We start from the raw sequence: 14,866 nt of genomic DNA on the forward strand, positions 1-14,866 counted from the left end.
TCGCATGTAACTTTAGAGACGGTCCCTAAATGTGCGAATATCGAACGTCCAACGTCAAGCCAACTTTATTCCAGTCACATACATTGAAGCACCGGCGTATAGAGACACAGGACTTATCAACAAAGAAAGACAGATACAGACTGAAAGCTAAATATACATACTGATAAATATTAAAAGGATGGAGGAAGGGAATGACCAGCAGTGCTCTTAAGAGGGGCTTTAGAGGGTTTTACTTTACCTGCAGGAAGGTGATAGCATACTGTGTGCGGAACACACCGGCTCCTCCCTTCATCGTCTGTTCTCCCTCCCCCAAACAACAACATGGATCAACGCAGTCCACCTGCGCTTTTTATGCAAGGTTACTCTATTTTATTCTAACGTGATCTACGTAGGGTCTCTAAAACTTTACAGTCTGTTTTAAAAGTCAACCAGGAGTTTCGATGAAACAATTAAGTGAACAATGTAGCGAGCATCAGAAGAAAAGCGCTGGGGAGATGCCGCGTGAGGAGACGAGAACAGCACCTGGAAACGGTGCGACTGTGAACGGAGCTCCTACGACAGAGGTACTTCAAATACACGCTAATACTTGTTTTAAAATAGAAAATTTTATGTTTTGATGTTATTTGCGTTTTGAAAGAAACTTGGACTCGTTTGAACACTGTTGGCTTGCTGGTCTGTCGAGGTAACACAACCCGTCTGTCCTCATTCCTGTTCATGGCTGCGTTGAACCACAGTTTCACTCTTGTGTTGTGTGTGTGTGTGTGTGTGTGTGTGTGTTTAATAGTATTGTTAAATATGTGTTAAGGAATACTTCACCCAAAAATGAATGAATTTAATCACCCCCATTCGGTTCCAAAAATGACCTTTTTACACACAAAAGGAGATTAGAACTTCAGTCACCATACCCTTTTATTGCATCTTCTTTCTAAACAGTGAATGGTGTCTCTTATACATTTTTGGATGAACTATACCTTTAGGACCCCCTTATTTTGTCAGAATCATAGAGAAAAATCTAATAATAATAATTATGAGTATTATTGATAATATTATTAATATTCATATGATGAAAAATGCCTGCAAATAATGTCAGTTACTTCCCTTTTGTGTCACTAGGATACACACTAGAGAGACCAAACTGACCATTACTTCCTCAGTCTGGACTGCATAGTAAACTGCAGTAGGCTACATTTTTTATATTGTATACAGCTGAGAAGAGAAGTAATGTAAACTAGATTTAAAAAACCCTAGGCAAACTTTGATGTTGGCTTGTCTGAGAAAGCCATGGTGAAGTAGTTTTAAAAGTTAGTTTACATTAGCAGCTGTATATAATATAAAAACATGCTGTAGTTTACTATGCAGTCAAGATTGAGGAACTAATGGTCAGTTTGGCCTCTGTAATGTGTATTAAAAGACCCAACCCTTATGTCTCTACAACATTCTGGGTTTGACTTGTTTTTACTTTTTTGGCTTGTTCATGTTGCTGTACCGTTGATAGGGTGCTCTAAATGGTTGCTAGGGTGATACCTAAAGCCTGCTGACAGCCTCAGCTTTATATCTTCTGACTTAATTACTGGATGACAAAGAGGTGTGCTGTTGATCTGTTATATGGTTGTGTTTGATCAGTGATCAGAAGCTTTGAATGATCTTCTTGACAGAGTCCAGGACAGCAGAACGGGATTGTGTCTTCTCCTGATGTCTCCAGCCCCGTATCCCAGACTCAAACTGAGCACCAGCTTCCATCCTCTACACCAGCTCCTCCTGCTCAGCCTCCCAGAGAGCAGTGGGGCGGCAAATATGAATTTCTGCTCTCCTGTATTGGCTACTGTGTGGGCCTGGGAAATGTCTGGAGGTTCCCCTACCTCTGCTACCGAAACGGAGGAGGTGAGTGACAGTACAGTAAATATGACCGCAAATCTGTTAGGATGTACAGAATTTACATTGTAGATCGTAGATCCTATTCTGTAAAGGTATGGTCACATTTACTGCTTTTCAGCAAAATTCAGTCATTTTAATAGGAATCTACATAATTGCAGAGTTTTGCATGAGGCCCGGAAAGTTCCCAAAGCAGACTTTCGCTAATGTGACTGCACCAAAAAAAATCTGTCTGAAAAAAGTCACCATGATTTTTCCACATATAAAAAAACCCTAAGAGATTTTATTGTGTGTGTGTGTGTGTGTGTGTGTGTGTGTTTAATAGTATTGTTAAATATGTGTTAAGGAATACTTCACCCAAAAATGAATGAATTTAATCACCCCCATTCGGTTCCAAAAATGACCTTTTTACACACAAAAGGGGATTAGAACTTCAGTCACCATACCCTTTTATTGCATCTTCTTTCTAAACAGTGAATGGTGACTCGTATACATTTTTGGATGAACTATACCTTTAGGACCCCCTTATTTTGTCAGAATCATAGAGAAAAATCTAATAATAATAATTATGAGTATTATTGATAATATTATTAATATTCATATGATGAAAAATGCCTGCAAATAATGTCAGTTACTTCCCTTTTGTGTCACTAGGATACACACTAGAGAGACCAAACTGACCATTACTTCCTCAGTCTGGACTGCATAGTAAACTGCAGTAGGCTACATTTTTTATATTGTATACAGCTGAGAAGAGAAGTAATGTAAACTAGATTTAAAAAACCCTAGGCAAACTTTGATGTTGGCTTGTCTGAGAAAGCCATGGTGAAGTAGTTTTAAAAGTTAGTTTACATTAGCAGCTGTATATAATATAAAAACATGCTGTAGTTTACTATGCAGTCAAGATTGAGGAACTAATGGTCAGTTTGGCCTCTGTAATGTGTATTAAAAGACCCAACCCTTATGTCTCTACAACATTCTGGGTTTGACTTGTTTTTACTTTTTTGGCTTGTTCATGTTGCTGTACCGTTGATAGGGTGCTCTAAATGGTTGCTAGGGTGATACCTAAAGCCTGCTGACAGCCTCAGCTTTATATCTTCTGACTTAATTACTGGATGACAAAGAGGTGTGCTGTTGATCTGTTATATGGTTGTGTTTGATCAGTGATCAGAAGCTTTGAATGATCTTCTTGACAGAGTCCAGGACAGCAGAACGGGATTGTGTCTTCTCCTGATGTCTCCAGCCCCGTATCCCAGACTCAAACTGAGCACCAGCTTCCATCCTCTACACCAGCTCCTCCTGCTCAGCCTCCCAGAGAGCAGTGGGGCGGCAAATATGAATTTCTGCTCTCCTGTATTGGCTACTGTGTGGGCCTGGGAAATGTCTGGAGGTTCCCCTACCTCTGCTACCGAAACGGAGGAGGTGAGTGACAGTACAGTAAATATGACCGCAAATCTGTTAGGATGTACAGAATTTACATTGTAGATCGTAGATCCTATTCTGTAAAGGTATGGTCACATTTACTGCTTTTCAGCAAAATTCAGTCATTTTAATAGGAATCTACATAATTGCAGAGTTTTGCATGAGGCCCGGAAAGTTCCCAAAGCAGACTTTCGCTAATGTGACTGCACCAAAAAAAATCTGTCTGAAAAAAGTCACCATGATTTTTCCACATATAAAAAAACCCTAAGAGATTTTATGAACTTTCTGTGTAAATGGGTCTTTCATGGGTGAACTGGGATGTTTGGTTACTCTTAAGCTGAAATCTATCCTTCTGTTCAACCAACCAAAACCAAAAACCTTTCCCTGTAGTAGGGAGGAGGGCACATTCTTCTTTAAACCTCCGAAACAAATTTGCCTAAAACAAGAAGGCCTCAAAAGGGAAGAAATTTGCAATGTGGGTGATACCTAAAGCCTGCTGACAGCCTCAGCTTTATATCTTCTGACTTAATTACTGGATGACAAAGAGGTGTGCTGTTGATCTGTTATATGGTTGTGTTTGATCAGTGATCAGAAGCTTTGAATGATCTTCTTGACAGAGTCCAGGACAGCAGAACGGGATTGTGTCTTCTCCTGATGTCTCCAGCCCCGTATCCCAGACTCAAACTGAGCACCAGCTTCCATCCTCTACACCAGCTCCTCCTGCTCAGCCTCCCAGAGAGCAGTGGGGCGGCAAATATGAATTTCTGCTCTCCTGTATTGGCTACTGTGTGGGCCTGGGAAATGTCTGGAGGTTCCCCTACCTCTGCTACCGAAACGGAGGAGGTGAGTGACAGTACAGTAAATATGACCGCAAATCTGTTAGGATGTACAGAATTTACATTGTAGATCGTAGATCCTATTCTGTAAAGGTATGGTCACATTTACTGCTTTTCAGCAAAATTCAGTCATTTTAATAGGAATCTACATAATTGCAGAGTTTTGCATGAGGCCCGGAAAGTTCCCAAAGCAGACTTTCGCTAATGTGACTGCACCAAAAAAAATCTGTCTGAAAAAAGTCACCATGATTTTTCCACATATAAAAAAACCCTAAGAGATTTTATGAACTTTCTGTGTAAATGGGTCTTTCATGGGTGAACTGGGATGTTTGGTTACTCTTAAGCTGAAATCTATCCTTCTGTTCAACCAACCAAAACCAAAAACCTTTCCCTGTAGTAGGGAGGAGGGCACATTCTTCTTTAAACCTCCGAAACAAATTTGCCTAAAACAAGAAGGCCTCAAAAGGGAAGAAATTTGCAATGTAAAGATGGTTAGTAATACAAATGAAGAGACCTGTTCACGGATTGTTGGAGGGGGATGTAGAAAAGTAGCGTCATTTCCTTGAGCTGGACTTAAAGAAGATTTTATGTTTCATGTTACAATAGTAAATTCTTAAAAACTAGAGGCTCTGATTGACAATTTATAATGAAGAGACTGAATACATTGTAAAAAAAAAACATGACGAATTTCATGGATTTCACTAAACAACACTTTAAAGGTCAACTCTGAACTAAATACCAAACTTGAAACCAAAGAAACACAATGAGAACCGGTGGTGTCTGAAAGTGGACACTGAAATTGCTCCCATTTCTCTTACATATTACACACCAAAACACACACACACACTGTTGTTTCAGTTCTGTTCATGAAATGATTTGTCAAATCCAGTAAAAACAGCACTTGTAATGTACAAAAAAGTATTGCTAAATTGTATTTATAATAGTGTTTTTAAAACACTTCTATGGTTTTAGTAGACTTGTTTGATGTGAAATATGTGAATAATACAAATTTTGACATTGACAAGTGCCTGTGATTTAGGAGTGTGGAGTCACTGCCACAAATGACATAATTTGGGGTTGTGGCTTAGTGGTTAGTGCACATGCTACAACTTGTTGAGCTGTGATGCTTATACAGGTGAACTTTGAATCTGACTCATGTTTTTTGAAATCCTTTTTAGCTTCCTCATCACTTCCTGTCTTGTATTTACTGTTGGTATGAATATAAGCGGTTAAAAGTCAAACAATAAGTATTAACAACAGGAATTAAAATGAAAAAAAAAAATGTTTATGTCATAAACCTTGACTTGTTGGGTTGCAGGTGTGTTTCTCATACCATACTTCATCATGCTCTTCTTCACGGGAATGCCGCTCTTCCTCATGGAGCTCAGTCTGGGCCAGTATGGAGCCGCGGGTCCCATCACTGTCTGGAAGTGCTGTCCCCTCCTCAAAGGTAGCACTTCACATGTAATTAATCAATTCAGCGGCCTAATCATAGTTTGTAAATAGGACTGTGATTATGCAAATGTGGTATTGAGTTATATTCATTATTCAAAGTCTTGTAGCTCCACTTTGCATAAGACGTAAGAATTAACGGTCCTTCTGTTTTGTAATAATTAGTAGTTAAATACAGGGCTAAACAAATGGTGATGATTGTGTTGTCCTGGTCTCATTGCAGGGATTGGTATAGGGATGCTATGTGTGTCCACTCTTGTGTGTCTCTATTATAATGTCATTATCGCTTGGACGTTCTACTACCTGGGCAGTTCTTTCCAGAGCCCTCTGCCCTGGTCATGTGATGCTCTTCATAACATTCCCCTTTGTCTAGTAAGTTTTACTTGTCTGCTAGTAGGTTAACATCGAATGTTGATTATCATCTACGTTATCTAGATTAATCAGATGTTTTTCTTCTTCAGAATAATCTCTGTTTTCTCCACAGAACAAAACTAATATCACCCAAAGTCCCTCTGAGGTCTTCTGGAAGTAAGAATTCTCAATTTTTTCCCCCTCAGTTTCTCTTTACAAATTTTCTAAATTAGTCTCTGTAAATTATCTTTCTTTTTAGAAATCAATACAATTAAATGAAAATGTATTTAAGAATAATAAAAAATATATATATATATTAATTTAATTTTAATGTTTACATTTGAATGCTATCACTGATTTAAAGTAGTACATTAACTTGAAATATCTGTGTATATTCATACAATGTGAAAAGATCTGAATTGATTTATAATGCACTTTTTAAACTTTTTTTTGTGTTTTAGTAAAAATGTAGTTTGTAAAAATGTTTGAAATACTGGGAAATTTTTATGAACAAAATTATTAATCGGAGCTTTCCACAGAAATTTGGGTAACATTTTACAATAAGGTTTACATTTGTTAACATTAATTAATGCATTAGGTATCATGAATTAATAATAAAAACATATAATATAAAATATTTACAGCGTTCATTCATGTTGATTTATTAATATACTATTACATTCATGTTAATTTATAACTTTAAATGTTAAACATGTATATGTTGAAATGAACATTAACCTATACTAGTGATCAGAAGTTTGGGGTCAGTCTTTCCTTTTTTTTTGGAAGAAATTAATACTTTTATTCAAATCAATATCTTTATTTTAAATAAATTCTGTAAGAAGTACATCCTGAAAAAAAATACCATGATTTCGACAAACAATTAAGCAGGTCAGCTGTTTTCAAATTTAATAATAATAGGAATTGTTTCTTGAGGACCAGATCAGCATATTAGAAAGATTTCTGACTGGCTATAATAATATATTTTAAAATATATTTTCCAGAATATTACAATTTTTACTGTGTTTTGAATCAAAAAAATGCAGCCTTGGTGAAAATTCTTTCAAAACCATAGAAAATCGTACATTCATATATGTTGATTAATAAATGCTGTAAAATATTCTTTGTTCACTGTCATACTCTCCTTCATTAACTTCTGTTACCAAATTTATTTTGCTTGTGTTTCATGTTTGTTCACATTCTTGAATCTAAAAATACCACAGTTAGTGGTGTGATAATGTACAGCAAACATGGGTTCAAGTCCAAAGTACTGCTGTTAATGACACATACAGACCTAAAAAAATCTATTCTAGTCAGCTGTGGTGGGATTAATGCTAATCTAGCACAAAACCACAGCTGAAACACTCTGAGACTGTTAACATGCAATGCAGCCGATGACACAATTCTTCAATCTTACACAGAGTGTTTGTGTGTGTTCAGTGAAAAGGTTCTGGGAGTAGTGAACAGCAAAGGGCTGCATGATCCCGGTCCAGTGCGTTGGCCTCTAGCTCTGTGCTTGCTGGCTGCCTGGGTCGTCATTTTCCTTTGCATGCTCAAGGGCATTCGCAGCTCCGGCAAGGTACACACCTGAAAGCCTTACAGAGATCCACAGCACATCCAGTTGGCTTTTGTCCCGATAGGAAAATAAGTGTAGACCAGTTAGCCATTTTAGAATCATTGAGATACTATTACAATTTTTATTAATATTTTAGATTTTTTTTTGTCCATTTTTATTTTTACTTTTAAAGTTTAAAGTAATTTTATTGTTTATTAGATTTTTAACACGTCTATATAGCGTTTATTAATGTTTATTTCCATTTTAGTTTTAGTTATTTTAGTACATCAAGTGGTAACACTAGTTTAGTGATATAGACTAGTTGCTTGTTAGCATCCATTTTATTAGTATTTACAAAGCACATATTAATGCCTTATTCTATATGACTATATTGTAGATCCCTCAGGCCTACCCATACCTAAACTTAACAACTAATTTACTAACTATTAATAAACAGAAAATTGTTTATTGAGGTTAAATGTTGTAGTTAACAGTTAGTTAATAGTAAGAATTGGTCCCCAAACTAAAGTGTGACCCATCAAGTTAAGCCAGTGGTTCCCAACCCTGGTCCTGGAGGCACCCCAACACTGCACGTTTTGCATGTCTCCTTAATCAAACACGCCTGATTCAGGTCATCAGCTCATTAGGAGAGACTCCAAGACCTGAAACTGGCGTGTCAGAGAAAGGAGACATGCAAAATGTGCTGTGTTGGGGTGCCTCTAGGACCAGGGTTGGGAACCACTGAGTTAAGCTAAGTGAAAATTAAAAAATGCTGCTTTGGCAACTAAAGCTAAAATAAAACAAGTTGAAGTTATTTTATATTTTATTTCACTTTGCATGTACTTTATTTTACCTCAAGTAATGGAAATGTTTTTTATGGTTTTAGTTTTAATTAACTATAATGACCCTGGTGTGGTTGTAATACTTCATATGAGGCAATTTCAGAGCAGATGAGAATATGTTCTACACAAAGAAATTAATTTCCCATCTTTCCTCTGATGTCAGGTGGTGTATGTGACTGCCACCTTTCCCTATTTTGTGCTGGTGGTCCTCATCATCAGAGGGGCCACCCTTGAGGGCTCCTTAAATGGTGTCGCCTTCTACCTCACTCCAAACTGGGTCCATTTGGCTAATGCACAGGTACCATTTCCTAAACAACACCAATTTTGAAATAAATTCTACAGTTTTCCATTCCCTTCAGTTCTATATTGTATTGTATTATATTGTCATTGTAGGTTTGGAATGATGCTGCGTCGCAGATCTTTTATTCTTTGGGTATTGGGGTTGGTGGACTCCTGTCAATGGCGTCTTACAATAAATTTGACAATAATGTCATCAGGTGAGGCTTTTTACTGTGAAAACACTTAGTTTTTTCTCCTGAATCATTACTTTAAAGTCTCAAAATGATTTCTCATCTTGCAGGGATACTATAATCATCACCATAGGGAACTGCGGGACCAGTTTTTTTGCAGGCTTTGCTATTTTCTCTATCCTGGGTCATATGGCTTGGAGGAAAGGCGTGCCTGTGGGTCAGGTGGCAGACTCAGGTACATCCTGTCATGTTACTTCTCTCTCTCTTCTGACATCCAGTATAGCTCAGCACACATGAGTACTATGATTTAAAGTAAATAAAAAAGTTTTCACATCCTTGCAGTTCCAAAGCCAGTGCATAATTTGTAATTTTGTGATTATATTAGGTCCTGGTCTGGCATTTGTTGCCTACCCAGAAGCCCTGGCTCTTCTACCTGGATCAGTGTTTTGGTCCATTCTGTTTTTTCTCATGCTCTTTATGCTGGGAGTGGATACACTGGTAAGACCCTCCAGTGCATTTAGGTTTTCTCGAGTTTGACAGGTCTTCATGTGGCAGACTCATTGCTAGCGTCACACCATATACAAATAAAGTACAGCTCAAAGGTTTGGGGTTGGTTTGGGGTTTTTTTTTTTTTTAAAGAAGTCTCTTAAGCTCGCAAAGGCTGCATTTATTTGTTTTACATTAAAATAGTAATATTGTAAATTATTTTTTACAATATAAAAAGATTTTAAAATGTAATTTTGTAAATGTAAATTTTGTTAATTTAAAATGTAAATTAAATGTCACTGAGCTACAACACTTATTTCAGTAAACGTGCATGATTACACAGCAGTTCTCCTCTGTCATCACCTGAAATCCATTTGTCTCTCTGTGTCTCAAATTTCAGTTTCTACCCATCTGTTGCCAAAATATCAGTCGATGTGAAATCAAAATTCTCTCTGTATATAGCTATTATAGTATGTGTATATGTAAATATATAGATACATAAGTTTCACCTGTAAATATATCATATATGGTTTGCATGGCACTACCATCATTAAGGTCACAGATTCAATTCCCAGGATGCACACATACAGGTAAAATATAGCTATATAAGAATAAAATGTCTGCCAAATGCATAAATGTGAATGTGAGAGCAAACAGATGATGGCACACGGCAGTCCTTGTGTTGCCTTAACAGCAAACCGAGGATCTGTTTCATTTTGTTGATGTAGATGTCAGGGAAACTTGTGACATATTTGTACACTCCTGACAGGTTAGTCCTTTGTTTAATTCTTGCTATTGTGAAGTTCTCTCTCTCTATCCTGCAGTTTGGTAACATGGAGGGGATCTGTACAGCTGTGATGGATGAGTTTCCTCAGCTCAGATCCAATCTGAAGCACAAGACGCTGTTCCTGGCGCTGCTCTGTTTCACCTTCTATCTCATGGGCCTGCTGCTCATCACTGATGTAAGAGCAACAAACTGACCGATAATAGGATTTAGTAGCTGACATTTTGATAAATACATGTGTACAGATGTCCAGAGTTTAGTAATGTATCTGTAATGTTTCATATCATAATTCATCAACTTGTCTATCTTCATATGGTCCATTAGTGATTCTTTTAACACTATCAGTGTTTTTGTTGTCATATACATGTACATGTTGTTTTGTGTTTTTCCATCACAGGGTGGGATATACTGGTTCACGCTCATTGACTCCTTCAGCACAAGCTTTGGGCTCATCATCATTACTCTCTTCATGTGTATTGGCGTCTCATTCTTTTATGGTACACTTACTTTCATTTCGTCCTGGGTGATGGGCTGATATTGGAGGAACACATATTCAGTTTTTTCAGAGGCACTTTATAAGATATTCTGCTACGTTTTCTGAGTTACATGAAATAATAAGGATTTATTTATTTTAGATAGATGACATATTTTTGTCAAAAAAGTCTACACACATTTCTGCTCAATCACATTTTCACAGCTTGAACATTAAATAAATAGTTCATGCTAAAATTAAAATTTGCTGAAAATTTACTCAAACTTCAGTGACCCAAGATATAGATGAGTTTGTTTGTTTATTAGAACAGATATGGAGAAATGTAGCATTGCATCACTTGATCACCAATGAATGCTCTGCAGTGAATGGGTGCCGTCAGAAGGAGAGTCCAAACAGCTGATAAAAACATCACTATAATCCACATGACTCCACTCCATTAATTAATGCCTTGTAAAGTGATAAACTGCCGTGTTTGTAAGTGGAAAAAATCGCCTCGTCTGAATCAGGAGAGAAATACGCACGATCAAGCACCTATTACAAGCAAAAACAGTTCTAAACAAATATGTCTGTGCATTTTGATGTGAGAAGATGAGAGGATGGAAAATTAGAGTTGTGAAAATTATGGGCTCGTATTTTGGCCAGAAGCAACGGTTTAAAGGTAAAAACAAAGGTTGCTTGTGGATTATTGTAATGTTTTTGTCAGCTGTTTCGACTCTCATTTTGACGGCACCCATTCACTGCAGAGGATCCACTGGTGAGCAAGTGATGTAATGTTTAACTTCTTTAAATCTGTTCCTATGAAAAAACGAACAAACTATTGCACATGCTGATGTAATTGCAGGGGTGAACCAGTTCTGTCAGGACATTGTGGACATGATCTGTCGCTGTCCTCCCTGGTGCACAAAACTGCTATTGTACTTCAAAGCCTGCTGGGTGGTTTTTACCCCCTTCCTGCTAACGGTGGGTGTCCTGTTTTTGGTTTGGTTTATTGGAATCACCCTCATGTTTTAGTATGCAATGATGCATGAGAGTTCTGTTTAAGATGAACAGTTATATAATTGTAAATGTTATACAGAAATATTCATTTAGGAGGTTTTGAGCAGAATCATACTACAGTACTGTCAGAAACTTGGCTTAACTGCAGAGTGGAATCAAACACCATGTCTGTTCTGCATCCAGTGTAATGAATAATTCAGCTGCTGAGACACTGTATCTCACTGACAGTGATAGTCCCATTCACAGAGTGAGGCCTCAGTCTTTATATTCAAAATGGTAAGATATTGTTTTCTCTATACAGTTCATCCTGACCTACATCTTCATCGAGATGTACCGTACGTCTCTGCGCTACGGCACCTATGTGTACCCGACCTGGGGCAAAGCGTTGGGCGTTTGTATTGGTGCCTTCTGCTGTCTGCAGATTCTCATCTGGGCCATAGTGGCAGTCAGTAAAGAGTCTGGCACTCTTAAAGATGTAAGTCTCTTCAAAACATCAAACCATCATAATTATTTATACTTTTGAGGTCAGTAGGGTTCTAAGAAAGAATACTTTTATTCAGAAAGAATGCATAAAATTGATCGAAAATCACATTTGGAATGTTACAAAAGATTTCTATTTCAAATAAATGCTGTTCTATTGACCTTTCTTCATCACACAAATCCTGTGTCACGGTTTCCACAAAAATATTAAATGGCACAACTTTTTTCAGCATTGACAATAATTAGTGGCGTCAAAAGATTAATCGCTATTAATCGCATCCAAAATAAAAGTTTTTGTTTGCATAATATACATATATGTGTGTATGTGTTCTGTGTATATTTATTATGTATATATAAATACACACAGTATATATTTAGAAAATATTTACATGTATTTATATACATAAATTATACATAATATAATTTATATTATAAATAAATATATTTAATATATAAACATTTTTAAATAAATATATACATGCATGTGTGTGTGTTTATATATACATAATAAATATACACAGCACACATGCATATATTATGTAAACAAAAACTGTTATTTTGGATGCGATTAATCTTTTGATAGCACTAATAATAATAAGTGTTTCTTGAGCACCAAATCCACATATTAGAATGATTTCTGAAGGATCATGTGATACTGAAGACTGGAGTAATGATGCTGACAATATAGCTTTGCCATCACAGGAATATATTACTTTTTAGAACTTGTTAAACTAGAAGAGAGTTATTTTTAATTGTAAAAATATATCACAATATTAATGGTTTTACTGTTTTTTTTTTTACATTTAAGTATTTTTGTTAATGTACATTTTTAGATCATTTTTAATTAAATATATAATGTGCCTGAGTTAATTTTTCTTGTTTAGAATTGTACCAGCAGGTATGTGTGTGACATGCTCATGCTGACATACGTTTCTTACATTCAGCGCTTCCAGAAATCCATCCGTCCCCTCAATTCCTGGCGTGTTAACAACATAAACACGACCTCTCAGGAGCAGCATGTGGAGCCTCAGCGAGTTGAGGGACCCTTCACGGTTAACCTGACTGAAGCGGACTTCACTGCCATGAACTGGGAGGCCATAAGCGAGGCATAACAACTGCCCCAAGTGTTGGGAGGTCGGAACTGCGGGACATCTCAAAAGGACAAGTACTGGTGAGGACTTCTGTTTGGAGAATCATGCACTCTAACTCACCAGTCAAGCTGGATTGAAATGAACATTTAAATAATTGTATAAAAGACATTTATTTCAATTTTTTGTTTTATTTATGCTGCGATTACTCGTTTGACATAGTACCGGGCATAAAGCCAAAGCCAGAGACACGCAAAGGACATTTGGATTCTTTGGCTGAATTCATGATGTCCTAAGGATTCCATTTCATGCCGTTCATCATGTCATGATGTCATGTGCAACAAGTCTTTTCATCAAAGAGTGTATAGGCTTATTTTAAAAGGTAACAGAACTAGTAACATGATCTGCTTTTCATTCACAAGAGCCAGGTCAAATCAAACCAGGTCAATGCCTTTAGGTGATATTGTTGAACAAAACAGAACATATTTGAAATAGTAACTGTTCACACGAATGAAATAAACTGTAGTACAAGAGGCATTGTAAAGCCTCTTTAGAATGTTTAAATATGCTGTATAAAAACAGCCACAAATTAAAATTAAAAGCCACAAATCCAGCAAATCAAATCAAAATGGTTCCATGAACTGTTCTCAGCAGACGCTGTTTGTTTATCATGGGCAGATTCAGCTTATTTCAGTGGTCTACAAAGGCCGTGCACACTATGAATAAAGCAAACTTCCTTATGACAGAAGCGGCGCTGAAACAGGTTTGTTTATTCGGAGCACTATGGTAACAATGGTAAACCTGACCTTGTTGGGGCTTTGTTGTGGACACTAACTCATCGAGCTATCTTGATTTAGATGGTTTCTCTTGAGTGTGCATAGCCATTTAATGTTCTGCTCCACAGCGGCTGATGCAAACAAACCTTCAGGAGATGTTAAATACACCAGAGAAATGTGTACAGAGTGCACTGGCAAAAAAAAAAGCTCTGGTATTCATGGTGTTCAGCTTAGCCTGCGTGAACAATTCAAGAATTTGGTTTATATCTCCACTCAGTGACTGAATATGTGTGGTGTTGGGTCTGTCTGCTGCGTTGGTGTATATTTCACAGTGGATTTCTGTGAACAGTGATGAAATATCTACTTCCTGTAAAGTTTAACATTTACAGATTTATCAACAGCTCCATGATGCAAAGAGGTTTTCAAAAAATGCAATGCAGAGGAAGTTACCCTATAAACCTGTTTAGCCCTGAGAACTATCAAACATATTGTTCTTTTTGGTTAAGAAAATATTAAATTGTACCTCATTCTGCTTGTGCTTTATATATATCATATCATGTATGTCACAGTTTCTAAAAAATTTTAAGAAACAACTTTTTCAACATTGCTAAATAGTAAAAAAAAAATTCTCAAGCATCAAATCAGCATACTAAAGTGATTTCTGAAAAAAAAAAATATATATGTGTATGTGTGTATGTATATATATATATATATATGTGTGTGTGTGTGTATATATAATATATATATGTGTGTGTATATATTATATATATATATGTATATGTGTATATATATGTATATGTGTGTATATATATTATATATATATATATATGTGTGTGTGTATATATGTATATATGTATGTATGTGTATATATATATATATATATATATATATATATGTGTGTGTGTGTGTGTGTGTGTTCTTACTGAATAAAATTATTTCTTAAAGAAAATCTAATAATCTTAT

The 14,866-nt window shown here is 36.4% G+C and overlaps 1 protein-coding gene across 2 annotated transcripts; it reads left to right on the plus strand.

Moving 5' to 3' along the window:
• The first annotated feature begins 205 nt into the window (after window positions 1–205).
• slc6a7 (solute carrier family 6 member 7) lies at window positions 206–13,887 on the plus strand. Of its 2 annotated transcripts, XM_016278652.1 has the most exons (15): window positions 206–563; window positions 1,656–1,881; window positions 5,449–5,580; window positions 5,806–5,954; window positions 6,067–6,110; window positions 7,374–7,512; window positions 8,494–8,628; window positions 8,724–8,827; window positions 8,911–9,035; window positions 9,186–9,298; window positions 10,111–10,248; window positions 10,468–10,567; window positions 11,405–11,523; window positions 11,861–12,034; window positions 12,984–13,887. In XM_016278652.1, exons 1-15 carry the CDS (start codon window positions 441–443, stop codon window positions 13,149–13,151), a joined length of 1,989 nt encoding a protein of 662 aa, XP_016134138.1. In that variant the 5' UTR covers window positions 206–440; the 3' UTR covers window positions 13,152–13,887. The 2 variants fall into 2 exon arrangements, with proteins under 2 accessions (XP_016134138.1, XP_016134139.1); XM_016278653.1 differs by lacking the exons at window positions 206–563; window positions 1,656–1,881 and adding an exon at window positions 3,916–4,137.
• Window positions 13,888–14,866: the final 979 nt, after the last annotated feature.

Source organism: Sinocyclocheilus grahami, unplaced genomic scaffold, assembly GCF_001515645.1.
Source record: "Sinocyclocheilus grahami isolate Dianchi unplaced genomic scaffold, SAMN03320097.WGS_v1.1 scaffold124.1, whole genome shotgun sequence".
Lineage (NCBI taxonomy): Eukaryota > Metazoa > Chordata > Actinopteri > Cypriniformes > Cyprinidae > Sinocyclocheilus > Sinocyclocheilus grahami.